Below are 22,380 nucleotides of genomic sequence, written 5' to 3'. Positions count from 1 at the left end.
AAAAAAAAGAAACCATGGGTGGCTTTGAGAGGTAACCTGCAGGCTTCCATTATTTCGAAATGAAGACTTATCCCTATGTGGACGACATAGAATTCCCCGGTGCTGCACAGTAGTCCACATCAGTTAAAAGGGAATTGGATGAATTCTAGTTTGTGAGAGTGTGAGCTACATGGCTTAGCTCAGGAAAAGGCAGCCAGGACCTTTGCCTCAGAAGCAAATGTCCCACCAGCAGGATCTACAAAGCTCATATGCCTTTGTCCTGCCTTCCTCCAAAGGTTAACAGGACATTGATGTTCCTGGCCTCAGTTTAAGTCCAGCCTTAGTGCTTTCTTTCAGATGGGATGTAGTGGTGATTGACACCTCTACAGGCATGAATAGGACAGTCTAACCAGTTACTCCACTTCTGTATCCCATCTGTGACTTCTCTGGTGTTTCCTGTGTGCAGTGAGTGGACAGGTTTATTTTGGTGTTCTTCTTCTTCTTCTTCAAAAGCATAAAAAGAAAGTCCTGGGATAACTAGACATTCTGTTCAATTACAAGTCTTCATTAAAGGGATATGGAAGCAGGTGGTTTCCACAAATCACCACATGGGATTCATTCCCCATTTTATCCCAGAAATCTGAAAACACACCACTTCATATGACCTAAGCCGTGATAGTTAATTTGTGCGACTATCAGATATTAGATCGAGTGACTTCCTTTCTTGGATGATCAGTACTATGGCTCCCCCCCTCCCCCCCGTCCCAGACACTCTTTGGCCATTCTGTTTTTGACCTTCTATAGATCCCCAAGATGAGCAGGAGCGGATGGAAGAAAGGCTGGCTTACATTGCTGATCACCTTGGCTTCAGCTGGACAGGTAATTGGTGTGACCCAGGTTTTCTAGAGAAACAACAGTTCAAGATCTTTTCTTTTCCTTGGTTTTTCTTGAGGAAGACTATGTGGAAAAGAGCAAAGAAAAATCTATGAGAAAAATCTGACTGCAACAGCTAATAGCACTGCCTGATCAGATGGCTCTCAACAGTTATGGAGTTTAGAACTTGAGATATGAACACTTTGAGACTAAAGATGGCCAGGCTTCAAAAATTCTTAGATTCAAGTTTTATAATATTTTGTTTTTATTTTCCTGGAACTTTCTATGTCACGTAAGGATTCCTAAACTCGTAGCAATCTTCCTGTCTCCCTGCTGGGAATACAGATATGAGCTACAGTGCCTGGCAGTTTTCATACCATTCAAGATTTCACCAGAGCTGCTTCTTTTTGATGTTTGATGTCCGGTGTCTTTCATAGTAAATAGTTACTAACCAATGCTCTGGGTGAATCTTAAAATATATATATGAATAAGATATTACACTGACTTTTCATTTTTATTTTTGAGGCAGGGGTGTGGAAGAATAGAGTATATGTTCAGTGATCGATTAAGGAAAAGCGAATTCTAAATCCATACTGTTATTTACAAATCATGATTTATAAATTTAAAATATATTTCCCATTTGCCTGTGACTTAATAGAAGGCAACATTATAGCTTAGCTTACTTTCATATTTACCATTTTTAACTCTGATGTGGTTCCTTATGTATCACTTGGATATGCTTCACTGAAACAAATGGCATAAAGTTACTACAATCCCATGTTTCTTAAATATTTGATAGTAAATAAGTATCTATTCTCAAAAATGATTGATAATTTTGAATAAATGACTGGAAGAAGTAGGAATAGCCATTTTCTAACTTTTAGTAATTTTAGAATAATATTGAAATACTCACCAGATGTTTACTTGGGGAATTTAGAGCAAAGAATGATACCAAAATACCCCCAATTGGCATATTAGAATTTCATTATTTTCCTTGAATATGTATGCATCCATACACATACTAAATGTGTTAGGTATAGAAAAGTTGGTAAAAATGCAAACCTTATAACCAAATAGAACAAAAGAAGTGGAAAAGAAAATATATCTCTAAAACAGAATTACTAGATCAAAGATATTTTTCATATTGAAATATATCAGTTAGATAATAGAAGTCATTGCTTTTATATACAATTGCATACCAACACATTAGAATGGCATGCACAAGCATTAAGTATTCATATAGAATGTTAATAGTAGAATAAGGGAGCTTTTTGTAGGAGGAACATTTATGGCAAGGTTTCTCTATGAAGCTCTGGTCATCCTGGAACTCACTATGTAGACTCAGCTAGCCTTGAACTCACACCTGCCTCTACCTCCTATGTGCTGGGATTCAAGGTGGACATCACTCTACCTAAGAAACTTTTTAGCTTCCACCCTACACAAGTTTAATGCTTCCAAGTCCTTTCCTTCATGTATATCAAATCAAGAAAAAAGCATACTTGATCACTATAAGTTAGCTACAGCCAGTATTTGCATACATTTCCAGAAATAGGATTTGCAGGAGTTAAGAATTCGTAAAAGTTAGACATGCTCTGTTTCTCCTGTTTTTCAGTCATTTATTTTTTATTATCTTGGTTAAAAGTACGAACAAGTGGTGATGGTCTAATCTTCATTCACATTTTTCCCTTTACCCTTACTACTACCGCAATGGCACTAATCAATTCTATATCCAATTTTAAGGGAGAGTGAGGGTGAGCAAAGTGAGAGTTACTGTTAGTATATCAAATTCATGTATGAGTCACTTCTAACACAAATTGCTCATAGCAGCACAAGGCCGTATATTGCTTACACTTCAAGAAACAAGGTATGGAAACTTGAACCTGAATTCAATGTGTTGACAATGTAGGCTTTTGCTGTTGTTCTAGAATTAGCAAGAGAACTGGATTTCACTGAGGAGCAAATTCACCAAATTCGAATTGAGAACCCCAACTCCCTTCAAGATCAGAGCCACGCACTGCTCAAGTACTGGCTGGAGAGGGACGGGAAGCATGCCACAGGTAGGTGGGAAAACGTCAAGGTATAGGTAGATCTCAGGTAGTGGGTCACCCAGTGATCCTATCCTTATAGAATCAGCAAGAGAAGTTGTCAAGAGTCATCAATTTTAAGAACTACTCTCAATGAAAGAGAGCAAGCTTCTTTCGGTTTTAGAATAATCTTGTTCCATGAAAAAAATCTTGCGTGGCATGTTTGTGAACAATGTCAACTATTGGGAAATGATATCAGCACTAGCTGCCAGCAGAAAGTTCCCTGAGACCTGCCAGTTTCGAAGTATGGTTAAGTGGGCACAGTGCGTAGTTATAGCTATTGATGAGTGGGGAATTTGCCTTCAGTTCCTGTTTATATCCCTCTCTAGTAATTTAGGTATGCTGGGGAAGGGGAACCAAATAAATATTCTATATGATGACTGATACTTTATGACCCTGTTGCGGGGGATGGGAAATGAAATGGATCATAGTTGTTGTGTAGGTTCAGTGCTTTCTTTTACTTCTCCATGAAGAACTTCATATCTATTACTGTTTTTGTTATGAATGTTGTTGTTTGGTTGTTTGTGTTATTTGTTTTTTTGGGGAGGGTTCTTTTTGTCCCTTTTTTGTCCACATTCTTTCTTAGCAGCATTGACAGATTTAGCAAATAGAAACAGAGGGGTACTTGAATAAACTTGAAAACAGATAATTAATACATATATTTTAATATGAATATGTTTCACACTGTATTTGAGATATACTTAAAGTATTTACCTAGATTTACCTAGATTCCAGGTTGGGCTTGTTATTTTCTGGCAACTCTGCCTTTAGGGTTTATAGTGTCCAGGCTACATGCATTGCTATTTGCCTCTGTTTACAAAGGTCTTAGCTAGGCTTTGCCTGGTTCTTATGTGAGTACCAATAATGTAGTAAAGTGAACAAAGGAAAGAAATCCTAAAAAGAGTACCTCTCAGATGTAAAGAATGTCTTTTCTCCAATGTTCCAGATACTATTCTCATCGAATGCCTCACCAAGATCAACAGGATGGACATTGTACATCTCCTGGAGACCAACACAGAGCCCCTCCAGGAGCGTATGGGCCGCAGCTATGCAGAAATAGAGCAGACCATTACACTGGACCACAGTGAAGGTCAAGTGATGTTTCTTGGGGATAGAGGATAATACGAAAGCTGGACCTACTGCCTTCATTTTTTAGGCAACAAATTACAGCCTTTGATGGTGGTATATTTGTTTACATGCCACCCCAGTTCTTTCTCAGTCCATGGTATCCCCTCTGCTCATTCCTCATTGTCTCCCTGCCATAGGTGACTGTCCAGTTCCTTTTTCCTCAGTTCCTTGGGGAACACTTCTCTTACTGACATGTTTAAACCACCAAGTTTTATGTTCTGTGCCAACACATTATCATCAATAGCTATGCTGTTTCTAAGTACTACAATATTTAAGCATCATGATTCCTTCTTCATTTCTGAACCAATAATTCTTCAGATGCACTGGAGCCTTTGGCCACTGGCCCTGTCAACTATAAGTATTCATTTATACTGAATTTATTCTCATGTGTTTTTAGTCTGTCTCTTCTCCTACATCTTCTCCCAACTCTTTCTTCTCCCTTTCCTCTCTGATTTGTACTTTCACTTCTTTCAAATCCTTAACATTTCACTTCCCCTTATTTATTCTTACTTGGTGAGTTTACTTCCAATTTGATAGAAACATAGGATTATAAGTAAATCTCCACACTTTTCTACCAGAAGATTTACCAAGATAAGGTATCTGAGTATATACACTCAACTTTTCCTCCTGCCACAATGCCTTCCCTTCTTTGCTAAAGCTATTACATCTTTTCTGATGATTCTCATGCTCTGATAATCAAGGGTTTCATTTCTGCAAGTATCCATTTGGCTCTTATAATTGGAACCATCTCTAAAGCCATTGCAACACAATCTTAAGAGTTCTGTCCTTGAAAGGAAAATAAAGCGAATAGCTCTTCTGACTCTAAGTTGCCCCCCCCCCCCCGTGTCTGCTTGCTCTGTCCACTTTGTAGGAAGCCTCTTCAAGAGAGGCTGGAGTGCCCTGCTGCTTCCCTTCTCCTTTTTCATTAGACCTGCCTTGTTTCTTCTTTTCTCCCCTCCTCCTGAGACCTCTGTATACTATTCCAATCCATCTTGTAAACGCCAGTAATTGCTGCCCAGTGACCAAATCCCCAGTGTTCAAGTTCCTTCACACCTTGATAGCATTTGATGGAAATAATCAATCTCTCTTTTTTTCAACCTCATCTTATTTGCTTTCTTCATCTTCTTTGCATAACATCTCCCCTCCCCACCCACTGCTAGAGCTCTCAGCAACTCACCATTGCTCTTGATGTAATGAAATTCCTTACCCCTGCATAAGGGCATCTACATAAAAAGAGTACTGAACCCAAGGTGGTGAGAATTCCCCTTACTATTTGGAAACTGACCCGACTGTTACAGGAGATGTCTGCTTATCACTGGAGCTCCTTCAGACACTTTAGCACCGAGGAAGTGCTCCCACAATTCTCCGTGGCACCTGTGGCCCTGTCACTATGCATCTTTCTCTGAAGACTCCTTCCTTAGGCTCCTCAAAGTGATGAGCATGCTGAAATCAGGCACAGTATATTGGTCGTCTTTCTAACAAATGGTCCTATAGCCAACTGTGGGACATAATGGTCCTTAGCAAATATACCCCTAGCATAAGTGAGACTCATGAATTTTTTTCCCCTGCAGGGTTCTCAGTACTTCCAGAGGAGCTCTGTGCTACCAAGGAAAAGAAGGAGCAGGAGGCTTCCAAAGAAAGCGAGTCTAGTGACCACCCTCCCATGGTCTCTGAAGAAGACATATCTGTGGGTTATTCCACATTTCAGGATTGCATCCCCAAAACGGAGGGGGACAGCCCAGCAGCAGCACTGTCTCCCCAAATGCACCAGGAACCAGTTCAACAAGATTTCTCAGGGAAAATGCAAGACCAGCAGGAATACTAGTGAGTTTCAGAAGAAAATCTCTGTTCAGGGCAGCTCCAGAGAAGCACCACTGTGACAGCTACAAGATCCAGTAATCTGTCGTAGTGCCCCACCTGTAACTACAGGCTGTGTTGTAGAAGAACTGAAACAGTCAGTATACATAATTGTGACAGTGTTGTGTGACACCATTCTACCTGAGCTAACTTCTAGTTCTATGACCTTGGACAATCCCAAAAATGCTTCAGATCTCCATTTCCAACGTCTAGATATCATGATAACTGCACACGTGTTACTTATTTAATAGAATCAGAGGCCAAAGATAAGCCCGAGACTTACCTTTGCAGCATACTCCTTCCAGAGCACAGTCATTACTTGTGGGAGTGTTGCATCTTATTGGAATGCTTCCACATGGTGCCATGGCTGGAGTCTGAACAGCAATAGTATGAGAACAGCAGCCCATGAGTACTTCAACAAAGCTATGCAGTATCTAAGTATAAGACATCAAAACAATACAAATTATGTAAATAGAATGCAATATCATTAGTATGAGACAGGATGGAGTGAGAGTAAGGATAGAGAGACATTGTTGGCTTACAAGGACCCTAGAGCATCATTCAGCTCAGATCTTTACCAGGTAAATGAGAGAGACATGGCTATCCAGGAAGACAGAGGAGCTCTGGAGAAGCAATGTTATTGTGTCAAGAGCTCACAGCCCAGAATTTCCATTGACATGGAGTGAATTTTGTTCTCTGGTAACTGAAACATGATAAAAGAGAGACTTGAAATGATTTCTTCCGTGTAGGTACCATCCTCTGTTACATGCCAACAAAGTGAAAGGGAGAATATACAGGAAAGATTATAAAATAGATATAGAAAAGAAAATGTAGGAAGGCCAGGACTGCCAAAGAGGCATTCAGGGAATTTGTTATCAGTGGCAGGATAGAAAACTGCTGGATACAAAGTAAGAAGCAGAAAAGGCCAGCATGTTCTTATTCAGGGAATTTGTTATCAGTGGCAGGATAGAAAACTGCTGGATACAAAGTAAGAAGCAGAAAAGGCCAGCATGTTCTTATTCAGAAACTGAGGTTTTGAATGGCTGCATGGGAATTACTCGAAACTGCTAGAAAGTTTCAGTGTCAACAGGTCCTTCCATCAAATAATAGACATGCAATTATACATATTTGTATTTGTAATTACACTAACTGTTACATTCTGCTAACTTTCTTTCTTGCTTCAAAAGCATTATCTATAAATCGTTGTTACATAAACATCTGTTTTTCACACACACACATATATATATATATATTTGTGTGTGTGTATATGTGTGTATATGTGTATGTATTTGTGTGCACACATACTTAGTATCTTGGCTAGCACAAAGAGAAATTTCATCTTCTCTTCCAATGTTCTTTAGTGATAAACTGACCTTTTTGTTCCAGCGTAACAACACCAGGGGCAGAAGTGCAAGACACTCAAAAGGCCACAGCTATTCCTGACTCTCTCGGTAAGACTCTGGAGGACATCACTGCCCCTCCTGAGGAAGCAAAGCCTCGTCTCCAGACTCCAGTGACCAGCGAACGTGGTTCTCCAATTGTTCAAGAACCCGAGGAGGTTCCCAAGCCCGAAGAGGAGAGCTCTCCAAGGAAAACCAGCCTGGTCATAGTTGAGTCAACAGACGACCAGCCTCAGGTCCTTGAAAGATTGGACAGCGATGTGGCTTTTCAAAAGGTTAGGCCTTCCTTCCTTGGTGTACCTTTCCTCACCTGTGACACAGTTACACAGCTTCCTGGTTTTGGTTTCTGTTAATGTTTCTTTGTTTGTTTTATTTTTTATTGTTTTTGTTTTAAGCTTCAAAACTAAAATGGCTTATCACATAAGTTAAACTGGACGTGGGAAACCCTTGAGAGCTCGTAAATCCAGAGGAGATGGTACACAGTTCCAATGTTAGCTGTCATACGAGGAGCTCAGATTTCATCATGGGAAATCTGTCTGCTAAGCAAAACAAAATCTGTATGTAGGGATACAGTATAGCCCAGCTTTGAAAAATTACTAGAGCCGTGTGTAACGGTAGTGGTGATGGTGATGAGCCAGCCAGCCTGCTGAGAGTACCAATGTGATGCTGGGGCCTGCAGGCTGTGCACATCGTGTGTAGATGAGTGCTTGCATTGGCATGTCTGCGGTGATCAGCAACCAAATGCTCCTCAGTGCAAAAGTACAGTTTTGTAAAAAAAATTAATGTCTGTGTGGTTGAGTGTGTATGTGTGTGTGTTGTACACAGCACAGTGCATGTGTGGAGGTCAAAGCCGAGCACAGAGATCCAAATGAAGTCTGCCCAGACACCTCTCTGCTGGAAAGAAGAGCCATCTTGCCAGTGCAATTTGCAAGTTAGAATTCCTCAGATTGGTTTTAGTAATAACTTAGGAGGGAAAAAAAAAAACACGGTCCCTAAACCTGTTGTCATCTTCTATTGTCCAAGTGCCTGCCAGTAGCCTGAGAATGTATTATGACGCATCGTTTGTCGTAGAGAGAGTTTTAATGTGGTCTAGATGGCCCACAGATCTCAGCACTGGCTAAGGGGCTTGCTCCTCCTCACAACTCCTCTCCCCGGAGAAGCCTGGAGAGTGGACTGAACGAATCCTAACGTGTTCCTCATTAAACTAGAAATGACTTCCCTTTGAAGAGTAAAAGCTTTAGACAACATTTTATGTTCTGAAATATTTTTAAAAAACATTGTTATAAAGCATCTGACCATACTTCTGGGTGGTAGGTTCCTGAATGTATTTCATGTACAATTTGGGTTTTAACTTGTATGTTTTTCCTTACAAAGAGAAGGTTGCAGAGCTATACCTTGGGTATTTTGAGATATATTAAGCTAATTGAATGTACTCCTTTCCTTTTGAAAACAAACCCAATGCCACTTCAAGCTGGGTATGGGAGTCCATACCTGTCATTCCAGGACTCTGAAATCCAAGGCAGGTGGATCATGATTTTAAAACCAATGTGGGGTACAACAAAGCAAGATGCTGTCAAGAAACTTGGAAGAGGGGCTGGAGAGATGGCTCAGCAGTTAAGAGCACCAGCTGCTCTTCCGAAGGTCCTGAGTTCAAATCCCAGCAACCACATGGTGGCTCACAACTATCCTTAGTGAGATCTGATGCCCTCTTCTGGAATGTCTGAAGACAGCTACAGTGTACTTACATATAATAAATAAATAAATCTTTTAAAAAAGAAAGAAAGAAAGAAACTTGGAAAGGAAGAAGGGAGAGAGGGAGAATAAAATAGGAAGGGAGGGCAGGAGAGAGAAAGGACAAATAAGAAGAGAGGAAAGGAGGGGAGGAAGTCATGCTCCATTAGGAAAAACTGACAGTTTGTGACATATTTTCTGATCTAAAATTATACTTCTAGCCTCATCTCTGGCTTTGGATCAAACTCTTAAAGTATTCTCTGAACTTCTTTGAAAAACTAGTCTAATATTATTCAAGGCCTACAACTTTGGATGCCAGGAAAATGTACTATTAACTAATATCTCCAGGGAATTTGACTTACCTTCAGAAAGCTCAGGTACAAACACAAACTGTTCCATGTATGGGATAAGAGTTCTATTCTGGGTCTTTATCAAGACTCACAGTCCACAGATCCTCAAGTGTCTACTGTGCAACTTAGGCCCTGTGTTTTCACCTGGCTTTTAGTACAAGTTTCAAGAACAAGGATTCATGTGGGAAACACGTATCTTTGGGAACAATTTTGACATATAGCTTTTTTGACAGCTCTCAGATTGCAGGATTTCACTATGACTCTGAAAGCAATGAAACTACATACTTGTTGAGGCTTAGGATGACTGACCACATATGTATTTTTCCCCACCAAAAATGACAATTATTTTACCGGCACAAAATTTCAGAATATGATATGAACAAATCCAGAAACCGATAGTAAAGACATTCAATAGCAAATTAAGCAAAACAATGCAGCCACATTCAGTGGCTCACATCAGTAAACCTAGCATTCAGGAGTTTGGGAGAGGATGATGGGAAATTCAAGCCCAGGGTGGTCTATCAAGTGAGATCCTATCTCAAGAAAATCTTTTATTACATTTTTAAAAATCAAAACAAAACAAAACAAAACAAAACCCTCAATGATTCTTACATGCTTCCACCAGGAGCTAACAGAGGAATTAGGGGAGCTGGAGGCCAGCTCTGATGAGGAAGCCATGGTAACTACCAGGGTTGTCCGCCGGAGAGTGATTATCCAGGTATCCACTCTTTAGTTACTGCACGTCAGGACAGCTCTGTCCTTCACTAAGTGACCCGAAGCAACAGAGGCTGAGCATGCTCCGTAGGTAGTGCATGCATGGAAAGTGGCTCCCATCTTCCTGCCTCATTTATAAAGGACTGTAGAGCCAAGGATATTTGCAGCCTTCCTCTGAGAGCCAGCACGCAGAAGAGAAGATTTGGCTTCTTGGCTTTCACCAGTCTCTCCTCTTGCTTATTCATTTTTGTTGGTTGATGAAGCTTTACCTAACTTTGGTGAGATTCTCCTAAGCATGTTGTTTGGTTTGTTTGTTTCTTCTCATATCTACCTGCTTAATCATTTTATTTTTTTATTAATCAAACTGACAGGATTTTGCATCTCAGCAATACTTCTCGACATGACCTCTGTCTGGTTTTCTAACATTCCTCACATTAAGAACACTTGGCTGTAGGTCTTCCGGACAGTGCCAGAGACTTAAGTAACATTCTTCTCTCCCACTCTTTAGGGAGATGATATGCCTGACATACCTCCAGAGACGGTCACGGAGGAAGAATATGTTGATGAGAATGGACACACCGTGGTGAAGAAGGTACTGGCCAGGAGCTCTGGACAGGGCTGACCTCACTCTTCCTGTTCAAACACCATCACTAGTGTGGTACTGTAACTCAAAAATAAGAGAGACTCATGAAATGTTTTTCAGGTTACCCGGAAAATCATTCGGCGGTATGTATCCTCTGATGGCACAGAGGAGGAGGAAGTTACTATGCAGGGGATGCCGCAGGAGCCAGTCAACATCGAGGATGGTGACAGCTATTCCAAAGTGATAAAGCGTGTGGTATTGAAGAGTGATACCCAGCAGTCAGAGGTGAGGCCACCCAGCTCTGCAGAGTTTATTTTGTAGAGAAAGACAAAACATAGGCCAATAAATAAATAAATAAATAAATAAATAAATAAATGTGTTCATTCCTACTGAGTCTCAGGTTTATGTGGCCATTGTCTTTGTTGGGTGCTTATCATTTCTATGTTTTATTTACTTCATAGTTGCTTACAGTAGAAATCCAAAGTCAAATCTTAAGAAAATAAAATCCATTTTTTTTTTCTGGCTGGATGTGTGTCGTAAAGAGACAGTGTCTAAGTGTAGTGCAGTGCTTAGGCCTCATTGGCATACTAACCTTCCAAAGATCATGTTAGACATGTGTTTGATACTCCAACTTCTGCATTTCAGGGTCATTAAAATTATGATCTGAAATTCCATGCTTTATAATTTGTCACTTTCTGTTTTGTTTCCCTGTTGGAAGGCTTTAGACTACCACACACACTGCTTCTCATAGACACACAATTTGAAAGTCTTACTGTTCAGCTCTCAGTCATATCTTCAGAATCCTGTGACTGTGGCCCTGAGGCCATCTAGCCAGCTACGTGGTCTCCCATAGCTTTTCGTGCTCTCCCTTCAGGGGTTGAGTTTGTCTTCATGGTGCAAAAGAAATAATTGTGGGGAAGAGATCAAGCCTAGATTGCCAGGCTGCACTGCAACCTGTCAGCCTTTTAGAAATGTGCCTGGTACATTTTTATTCCAGTAACCCACTACCCAGCCCAGCGCTGTGCAGTGCACACTCAAATAGACCAATTGATCTCTTATTCCTAATTACTGTTCTTTAGAAAGACAGTTTTGTAACCATTTTATTTCATAGCACAGAAAATGTCATCATGTGTTCCATTTTATCAGTTGGGAATTGTCTGTCACATGTCCTTCATTCATTAGGTGACTTTGTCTGAACCCAGCATTTTGTCCAGTACCTCACAGTTTCAGGCAGAACCAGTAGAAGGCCGTAGAGTCAGCAAGGTTGTTAAAACAACAGTGGTCCATGGAGAACGGATGGAGAAGAGTCTGGGGGACTCTAGCTTAGCCACTGACCTTCCTTCAGCCAAAGATGACTTTGAAGAGGTACAGAAGCATTGGTTCATTTGGTGTTTGTTTTCCTTTCATGTTTCATGTTTCCTTTGTGTTTGCTTCACGTGCCTTTCATGGTTGCTTTGGGTTTCAAAAAGAAAATCATTTGTCACTGCTTTATTTCATGCACAGATTCGTGGAAGATGTTAGGGTCACTCAGAAGACCAGGTTTCCTCCTTTAACAGTTTGTGGGATAAAGAAATATTTCCTCAGCCCAGTGGTATTCTCTCATGTCACCCAAAAGGGATCTTAGAAACACAGACTGCTAAGAATCATTCCTGCTGATGTGGGGTCTGAGTCTCCAGAGTCAGGACAAGATTCCCCATGTCTGTTAAATTACAAAGCTATGATGGCTAAGGCTTGGAACACTGGCACTGATATGGCTAAGGCAGGGTGTCACAAGTTCAAAGCTAGTACATGCAACAAAATGAGTTCAGGCCACCTTGGGCCTCTGAGTGGCATCCTGTCTCAAAAAAAAAAAAAGTAAATTTAAAAATAAATAAATAAATAATAATGCAGAATGGGTTTCCTGTTAGATGTTAGAACTTATCTTTGTTAGCTAATATCCTCAGTGGTAGGTGTTAAAGAAAATTACATTTATTCTAATTTAAAAAGTGTTGGTCATTGTTTAATTCTGATTCTCATCAGTTAGGAAATAGCTCTTTAGTGTCAGAACCACAGACTATCAATATGATTACAAACTCCAGGAATTCTGGAAAAATAACAAAACAAAACAACAAAATAAAGCCAATTTTCTGAGTTTATGGCAAGCTAATTTAACTCTACATAAACCAGCTCAGAATTAGAAAGCAAAGGCAGGAGCTACCGCAAAACTGGTAGAACATGAAGACTTCTTATGTAACTTATAAAATATTCATTCTCTGTGAATGAAGTGCATTGGACCTGATTATAGGATTGGCTCTTGATTTCTCTGAGGCATTAATAATATGCAGTGAGTGTCAGTAGGCACTAAACTATCTCAGTCCTGAAACACATCTGTTCTAAGGGTTGAAGTAAGGATAACAGACAGACATATACAAATATCTACAATGCAAAAAAAAATTTTTTTTTAAGTTAAATGCTATACTCTGTACCCTGTACTTAATTGTAGTGGCCTGGAGATGCAGTTGTATTTTAAAGTACCTGTCTGGCCCTCACAAAGCACTGGGTTAGATCCACAGGTACTAGATCAACAATATAACAAGGATAATAGTATCAACAGCCATATTGAAGCAGCATAGTATATCTGCATATTAAAAGCCAGCTTTCTTTAAATACTTCTAGTTCTGCACATCTGACTTCTTGGATGTTCAAAAGGTGAATTCTCTGGTTGTACAGTGGAGAATGTTTTTGGTTTCCTCCTTTATCATCCTTTATCATTCAGATCTCCACAATCAGAAAGGGTGTTGTAAAACAAGGAAGTCATTTAAAGTCAGTTGGCACAGGTGTTAGATACAAGCTTTTGACAAGTAGTATAAAACTATCAGTGACACCAATGGAATTTTATGGGAAATGTTAAAAACTCAATACCCATATGAGCAAGTAGGAGTTGTCATTTGTCCTATCAAATACCTCTTTCTGTGTCACCACAGTTTGTCAAGCAGTAGACTGAAAGTTTGTGGTCAATAAGTCAAGTTTTGTTTTCTCTTTCTCCTACCTCAGGCTTTGGGTTACACAGGTAGCCACATGAAAGTCCACTTGCCCAGTTTAGTAGAGAATGAAATCCTGAAGGAGGATGGATCAATAATAAAGAGGTTTGGGTTAGCATGGGGTGATGCTTTGCCAACTAACAGGGTACAACTGGTTTCTAATGTTAGAAAAGGGCAAAGCCCTTCTGAGCTTCTGACTGTCATGTCTGAGAAGGCGCAGATCAGGCATAGTGTGTCAGTGTGTTGCCCCTACAATGTCCACTGATGCCTTCAAATTAATACTGAGACATGCCAATGGCAAGTCATTTCTTTATATAAGTTGACTTTCTGGGTTCAAGCAAATTGCCCATATAGTCAAGTAGGTGGGGCATACCACCGAGTTCATAGATTTGGAGATTACATGAAGAGAAATCTATCAATGGCACTCTGATTAGCTTGGCAACTAACCATATCCAGCTCAATGCTCATCTATTGTGGCTTTGGATAGCATCTGCTTTTCACCATTAACAAGTTTCATGACTCTGCATGTGAGTGGCATGAAATTAGAGCATAAGTTTGATGCCCTAGATCCTGAATATACTGAGTGCTGCCGAAAGCAGCTTTGGTAAGAGCCTGTTCAAGTAGTGAGCAGCCTTTCCCATGTGTGAAAGGGTGCTGGCTGTGAAGCACAGTGAACTGCCTGCACCATCGCAGGTTCAATGCCTGAACTGGGCTTTACTTCTCTGTTTGCTCTCACGTCTTTGGTCCTCTGGCACCACTGTAAACATCAGGACACACATAGACCTCTCAGCTTCTCAGTGAAAGATACAACGGGAAGCCAAGTTATTCAAGTTATTACTGTGCTTCTCATCTCATTGAAAAGAGCAGAAAGATAATCATTTATAGTACTCCATGGGGCTATTTTAGGGTTTCTGGAAAATAATAATTAGAAGAGCAAAATTAAAGGTTCTGTCATCCTCTCACCCTCTGCTCAAAAGGGAGAAACAGCAGCTATGAATTTGGAAGAACGTAATTGCTCTCCTGGAACTTTTAAATGCCATATGAATTAAGGATAAAATGTTTCTGCTGTTCTGAACATTAACTCTTTTGTCCAATTGTTCAGACTGAACTACGCAGTCCTCACAAACCCTGGTGCTCCAGGATCTGTGAGCTAGAATAGATTTGGGAAGCAGTCGCCTCACTGTGTCTTTGCAGTGGTGGACACAAAGCCAAAGATAGAGACAGACACCTTGTATTTACCCAGCTAGACAGTGTGGAACTAGATCTATGGTTCATAGCACTTCAGTTTATACATTTATCATGTGCCATAGACATCTGCATATACCTATAGAAAACTGAAAGAGAGAGAGAGAGAGAGAGAGAGAGAGAGAGAGAGAGAGAGAGAGAGAGTCCTAGGCTATTGGCCTGTCCTGTGACACTAGAGCTATAAAGCTTCTCCTAACCTCTGCAGAAAGAGACTGGTATTTGCCTTTTGTGGAGTAAAAGAAACACCAATGATGGGGACCACCAGAAATAACACAAACTGATTGCATCCACAGCAAACAAGTTTGAACATTGCATCAAGAAGAAATGCAGATATGCTATCAACTGAAAAACACAATTTACATAATATCTACTAGAGAGAGAGGTCTGGGGGAAGGGAGGGAGAAGGAAACCAGGATGTTCAGAGGAAAGCTGGAAGTACTATGGAAGAAGTAAATTTTTAGAAAATAAGATAATCCCAGTGAGTGTTTCCAGGTTTGACCATGCTCAGAACTCCAGCTTCTAAACACTGGGAATTCATGAGGAGAATGCTGGTCCTTCTCTGTTGCTGGATCTGAAGAGCCATGATTTCCCAGATATGGATCCAAGCTCAGGATCCATATCTAGCCCTTTAAAAAACTTATCATGGGATGTCATTAAAATCCTCTAAATTCAGTTTTTATTTGTTATAACTATGATAGTACGTAAAATATTCTCAACACATATTTGCAATTGAAGCATTATTCTCACAGGTAGAAAGCAAGAAGAACACAGAAAGAACAAATTGTAGTATCATTTTCAAGTGGGAAATCTAAGAAAATAACTGTATGAAATAAAACAATAAGTTACAGCATATTTTCTCACGAAGCTTTTTATGAGGAGGCAGGGAAGGAAGCAGCTGACTGGCATGCAGGGATGCGCGGAAGGAGTTAAGCACATTAAGGTCCCAAGAATACGCAGGAAGTATCAGCTCTCACAAGTCATATTCATTTTCTTTCCCTCCCTTGCCAACTCCCTAGCAAGCTTCAGAGGCCTTCCTATTGGTTGTCCCTTTCTTCTATATCGATAGAATATTCCAGGTTTTTTTTTTTTGTTTCTTTTGTTTTTTTTTTTTTATTTATTTATTTTTTTTTTTGGTTTTTCAAAACAGGGTTTCTCTGTGTAGCCCTGGGTGTCCTGGAACTCACTCTGTAGACCAGGCTGGCCTCGAACTTGGAAATCTGCCTGCCTCTGCCTCCCAAGTGCTGGGATTAAAGACGTGCGCCACTACCGCCTTGGCAGAATATTCCAGTTTTTAAAGATCTGAATCTCGCAGGACAGTTCTAGTAAAACAAACTTTGGGCAAAGTTCAGGTCTAGGAACTAAGTAGGTTTTCAGTGGTTTTTCTGATTGTGCCAGCGGTGCCCGTGGGGTCGTTATTTCAGAGTAGACAAGGATCTTCTGATCCCATGGAGCTCAACCACAATATGGTTCATGGCCTGGCTTCTCTTTGAGAAAATAAAATGAAGGCACAGAGTCTTCCATATGAAGTATTTCTAAAAGATGAAAAGATAATCAGGATTTTTTTTCCAAATACAAAATTCTAAAATACAGTTTTTAAGGTTTTGTGAGTCCTTTCCTATAGGGGAGGCTCATTTACATGAAACGTGAAAAACATACCTGTCCTTAAGCTAACAGAAACAGATGCAAAGGTGAAACAGGAAGTACTTGGGTGTTCAGGGAAGAAAGAGTCTAATAATCTCATCTGCTTCCTGTAGGACAACAATGAGTAAAGCCAGGACGCAGAGGAGGGCTGTGGTGAAGGACCAGCAGGGGAAACACATCAACTCGGAGCACCTGGAGGATGTTCCCGGAGCACTGGACCAAGACGACCTCCAGCGAGATCTCCAGCAACTCCTTCGGCATTTCTGCAAGGAGAACACAAAGCAAGAGGCCAAATGAGGAGCTGCCCAGTTCTCATCAGAAACCACAAACCCACTCAATATGCAACTTCCTATTTCTGCACAGGAGTGACTGAAGTGGCCTAATTACTGGGATCCCGTGACATTTCCACTCTCAGCAAACACACAGCATTTGATTTTACTTCTTTCTCCCCGCCCCTCTCTAACTATAAGCTAATTTGTGACCAAAGATAGCATCCTTCATTCCGGATGCTGTATCCACTATTTTGAGCATCCGTGCTAACCTGGGAACTGGCACCTCCATCGTTTGCTTCTGCTCAAGCTCCATGAAAATCCATTAATCAGAAGAACTTCACCTGCAGACTTCTTCAAGTGACAGGGGAATCCTTCCGAGGATATCTATGTATAATGTATATAGGCGAAATTCTCAGATGAACAACAGAGTAAAATTCAAACCACTGCCTGTCATAATTACACTGGGCATCATGGAATAAAAGCCTCTAGATATTGCTGAACAATGGTTAATTATGATATTGCTAACACAATCGAATGGTAATACAGTTCTACGGAAGGAACACTTCAGACCTAGACACGTCCTTAGAACTTCCAGAGTAGCCATTGCTCTTAAAGCTGTCGGGATCAGAATCTTCAAGAAGAATCCCAAGGAGCTGTCTCTAGTACTGGTCAGCCATAGCTGGTGGCTCTTGGACTGCGACCCTGAGGGACGGGGAGAAGGGCTCACAGGCAAGCAAGCGGATGGAAACAGTGAGGTATTCTGGTGCTAGAAGCTTCAGGGGTGGTGTTCTAGCACCTTCAGGTGTTTTTGACTTTGGACACGTTGGCAGGGTATTTTAAAAGCTATAACTACTGTAGTTTTTCAGTGTTCATTGCTGCTTTAGCAAACCACGCTGTCTTACTGGTGGTTCTTTCTTCTGGCCACTGCACTGTAGATAATTCATAAAAACAAGATTTATGCACCACACAAAAGGTTAAATGCTGTCACCATGTTGGAGTGGTTTCTTTTCTTTTCTTTTTTTCCCCACCTCCAAGTTTATCTTTCCTCTAATGCCTGCATGTAGCATTGCGCATGCGCTTGCTACATGCAGTGCACACACACACCTTCTTATCACACTAATGGTTTTCACTCTGAGTTTCTCCTTTCTAGCCACGTCTGCTCTTCAGCTGGCAGACGAGATTTCGGGAAATCCTTGGAAAATTTGGTTCTCATTAAATTTTTTTGTTTGTTTATTTATTTGAAACCCAGACACCCTTGGAAACTGAAGTGCATTTGTGTGACTTTCTGTTTGTTTCAGAGAAGGGACAATGACAGTCTGAGTGATCCCTAAGCCCTATGTCTAATCCCTCTAGTGATTGAAGCTGTGTAGCATTTTAACATATATATATAAATATATTCACAAATATATTCATATAAACCGTATACGTTTTGAATCAGTTTTTTTTGTTAAAGAAAGTATATTCAATGAAGATGAAATTAAAAGGAAAGAAAGAAAGAAGGAAAGAAAGAAAGAAAGACAGTCTACCCTCCAGAGATTGCAATTTTTCCAGTCCTATCTGGCCTTTTCCTGTGTGCAGAACTGACTCATAGCTCAGACACAAACAGGACAAATAATAGCACTTCATCTTCTTAAGTAACATTGCCAAGAGAAGAATTTTCCTGGGAGAGAGGTTTCCCAGCCAAATCTCCTGAGTCCCCAGCACTAGCACTTTCTGGGGATTGAGTAGAAACAAAGTATTCTTTGGCATCCAAACTGAGAAAGAGAGAGAGAGAGGCGGGTGGCAGCCCTTTCTGAGGTACGTGGTGGCCATCTTGTCAGACCTTCACCCTGGAGCTCATGAAAAGCCTTTCTGTTGTGTTATTTGCAGTGCAGATGACGTCTGTGTGGCAACTTAATGGTTCTTCACTTTTTTTCTTCAATTTTGATTTTTTTTTTTTTGCTGTGTTATCAAAAACTTGAATACTGTGAGAAGAAGTGAATTTTCAGTTGATGAATCAGCATCTTGTTCCCATGGTGATAACACTAATTGAATATATCTATGAGGGCATGTATTAGTTATTGGAAAACAATACAACACTAACAATACATAGCTGCAATGTTGTACAATGGCTGATTTAACTAAATAAAATGTATAAGTGTTAAGTGTTGCAGTGGTGGCTTGTCCTTCTTTATGACCTATTTTAGGAGAATCAGAGGTTGTTAAATGAGGTCAACGTGAAGCCAACAGAAATACATGAATTGCCTTTTTTCCTTTAGTGTTTTTATTTTGTAATATTCTGTGAGGCCAGATGACAGCATGCACTGGATTAGCTCACCACAGCCCCGGGAAACTTTTATTCTTATTGTTACTCAACTAGGTAAAACAAGGCAATTTTTTTTTTTTTAAATTTTGAGGCTAACTAATAAATGAAAAGTAGGAACTTTTGTTTGTTTGTTTTTGTTTTTGTTTTGTTTTATTGTTTTTAGACAGAGTCTCATGTAACCCAGGCAGGCTTAGAACTATATATTGATCTTTAAGCTGCTACTTCCCAGTGCAGATTACAGGCATATTCCACCAAACCTGGCTCATACATTTATTTTGACAGACATACATTTTGACATACATTTATTAAGACAGAATTAATTGGATTTCCATGTAGGCTGCATATAAGATATAAAAAGCAAGGAAAATGCCAAGACTTTTGCTGAGTACACTAATAAGAGAAAGGGGCCACAGGAAAGACACTTCAGAGGCAGAGGGAGTCTGTATTTCATATTTCTTTACTGCTGTGATAAAACACCATGACCAAGACAAGTTACAGACGAAAGAGTTTCTATGGGCTTGCAGTTCTGGAGGGTTAGAGTCTGTGACTGAAGGACATGTAGGCGTGGTAGGAAGCACTGCAAGCTCACATCCTGAACAGGAAGCAGAGAGAGTGCCCTGGGAATGATAGGAGGCCTTTGAAACCTCAAAGCCCACCCCTAGTGACACACTTCCTCCAGCAAGGCCACACCTCCTAAACCTATCCAACCATCTCCACCAACTGGGGACCAACACCTGAGCCCCTGAGGCCCAGTCTCATTCAAACACCCGAAGAGCCTTTTTACAAGAGTGCATCCAGAGACTCATGAACATGTTAAGATAGAAATATACCTTATGCTGGAAACATTGATTCAAGAGCAAAGAGTAGGAACTTTTAAGGATGTGGGGGAAGGGAACTGGGTAATTGATCACACAGAGGGCAAGGCCACGGGGATTTGGTCCATTTATGTATAGTGTCAGCAGTATGAGACAGACTTTGGGGACAGCAGTTAACCCTGGGGTTTTCTTTCTTGTTTTGCAGCCAGAGAACAGGAAATTAAATGAATATATTAATGTGAAGACTAGAAGGAATATGTGAAACTGTAATCCCTTAGAGTGTTTGGGTTTTAAAGGGCAAAACAACAAAATCTCTTCATCAATCATCAATCATTCTCTCTCTCTCTCTCTCTCTCTGTGTGTGTGTGTGTGTGTGTGTGTGTGTGTGTGTGTCACCTGTCTGTCTTGCTGTCTTGTCTGTCTGTATGCGTACAGTGGAAGCAAAGAAATGTTTAAAACAGAGAGAATTTTTTTTAGATCTTACTGCAACATCAAAACATCAATAGACCAGCTAGATCTGTGTTGTCTCTGGTTCATAAACAAGATCTTCTGGGATCACCATACCAACTATGCCTAAAGAAAACAGAGTATTAAAGTTTGCGGCCTCCCACCCCAAGTAAATGCATCCCTGTCATTCGTCTACTGTGCTGTGTTTTCTACTTACTGCAACTCTGGGTTTGCCTGGCACTGGATATAGAACATTAAATAGCAAGAGAAAATACGGTATTTTCTCATACTTATCTTCTGTGCAAACCCCAGTTTTGAAAGTGAGCTTTTGTGACTCATATGCCCTTTTACAAAAATATATTTAGAAGTGGGGCTGAGGGAGCCTCTAATCTAAGAGAAGATGATAGATAGCTTGTAAATGGCCTGCATTAGTCATACAGAGGTGTGAACTCACACACATACTTAAGACGCAAGGCATCAATTGGAAATGAGACTGCTTGGGGAAGCCATCAGTTGATGTCAGCATGGAGAGTCTGGTTGTGGGTAAATGCCAGACATGAGAATAGGTCAGATGGAAAGAAACTAAACAAATTTTTAATGAAAACCTAAATCAATACCAGTTTCTCTTGAGTGGCAGAATAAAGGTAATCTGCCTGCTTTCATTAGTATAAAAGCACATTACAGCTTTGTGCAAACCAAATTGGTCATCCCTGCTTAAAAACAATACTTTCTTTCCCTCGGGTAAGCTGCTATTTCTGTGTCTTATCTACTCACACCAGAATCCAAAGACAGTCTTGCAATGTATCACAGGAATAAATGTGTAAACTTCATGTCAGGGTAAAAACAATACTTAAGGATAACTTTAAATAGGTAAGAGAAAAACAGACCCATTTCCCAGGGTTTTTTTTTTTTCACACAAATTAAATTCCTGTTTGTAGTCAGATATTAAAATGTCCCTGCCACTTTCTGTTAGTGCCACACAGTAGAGCAAAAATGTGTGGTTTTGAGTAACATCTGGGGTGGAATCTACTCAGTGATTTTAGCACAAACTGTCCTTTGTGAAAACTAGCTCGTAGAAGACAATTCCCTCACCAGGAAGATAGGACAGTTCTTGTCACATGGACATCATCCTGCAGATGCAGGCAAAAGCTACAAGCTATGACTCAATGCCACAGAAGCTGGTGTAACACAGAATCTGTTTGATACATACCCACATGTGTTATCAGTCCACACTTGGAACTGAGCAAGCTCAGAGCCAGTGTTGAAGACCTTAACATAATTGCTCTAGGTTAGAATGCCAAACCACTTCCTGAGACGGAATCACTGGTCCACTGTCACGCTTATCCTGTTTTTCAGGGAGGAACTCCAAGAGTTCTTTCTCAATCAGTCTGCATAACAGGCTTTTGTTTCCATTCCGTTTTCAAACTGTACCCACACTCATTTTTTTCAATGTTTTGTCTCTCTTGAAGCTTGACTACAGAATTGGACAGAGTAGCCAAGTCCCTGCCGGAGTGGCTGCACTCTGTAAAAGACATGCCTGGCAGAGGAGCCCCAGAGAGGAGTTACCGGGCAGACTAGCACGGGTGGGTATTCACACAACAGTCCTTATAGTTACTAGACCAAAGTGTGACCTGAGTCTCTTTCCCTGGGGTGTATTAAAGAGTCCAGCCTCATCTAGCACATAATGGAGATTTTGTATGTATGTGTATGTGTGCACACCCACATGTGTGCTTGAGTGCACGTGAGTGCGTGTGTGCATGTATGTGTGCATGCCGTGCATATGTACTTGGATGTATGCTGATACACACGTATGGGTACACATGCACATGTGTGCATGTGTGTGTGTGGAGGCTGGAGGTTGACCTCACATATCGTCTTTGATTGACCTCTGTTTTATTCGCTTAGGCTTTCTTTTTTTTTTTTTTTTTTTTTTTTT

General features: G+C 40.5%; 1 protein-coding gene across 49 annotated transcripts in view; it reads left to right on the top strand.

Annotated features, from left to right (window-relative positions):
• The window catches only part of Ank2 (ankyrin 2), a 576,750-nt gene extending 557,725 nt beyond the window's left edge, over nt 1-19,025 (top strand). For 46 of the 49 annotated variants that reach the window (XM_031375399.1, XM_031375406.1, XM_031375436.1 and 43 more), the window contains 9 exons: nt 784-858; nt 2,778-2,909; nt 3,883-4,026; nt 5,636-5,888; nt 7,308-7,596; nt 10,625-10,708; nt 10,820-10,984; nt 11,882-12,064; nt 16,719-19,025. In XM_031375399.1, coding sequence (XP_031231259.1) covers nt 784-858; nt 2,778-2,909; nt 3,883-4,026; nt 5,636-5,888; nt 7,308-7,596; nt 10,625-10,708; nt 10,820-10,984; nt 11,882-12,064; nt 16,719-16,733 — 1,340 coding nt within the window. In that variant the 3' untranslated portion in view covers nt 16,734-19,025. Of the gene's footprint in view, nt 1-783; nt 859-2,777; nt 2,910-3,882; nt 4,027-5,635; nt 5,889-7,307; nt 7,597-10,027; nt 10,151-10,624; nt 10,709-10,819; nt 10,985-11,881; nt 12,065-16,718 lie in introns of those variants that run through there. The other 3 variants (XM_031375414.1, XM_031375439.1, XM_031375410.1) reach the window with 2 other exon arrangements.
• Nucleotides 19,026-22,380: the final 3,355 nt, after the last annotated feature.

This window comes from Mastomys coucha, unplaced genomic scaffold (genome assembly GCF_008632895.1).
Source record: "Mastomys coucha isolate ucsf_1 unplaced genomic scaffold, UCSF_Mcou_1 pScaffold16, whole genome shotgun sequence".
NCBI classification, from domain to species: Eukaryota; Metazoa; Chordata; class Mammalia; order Rodentia; family Muridae; genus Mastomys; species Mastomys coucha.
The sequence above is the reverse complement of the archived record's forward strand: the minus strand, read 5'-3'. Positions and strand labels throughout refer to the sequence as shown.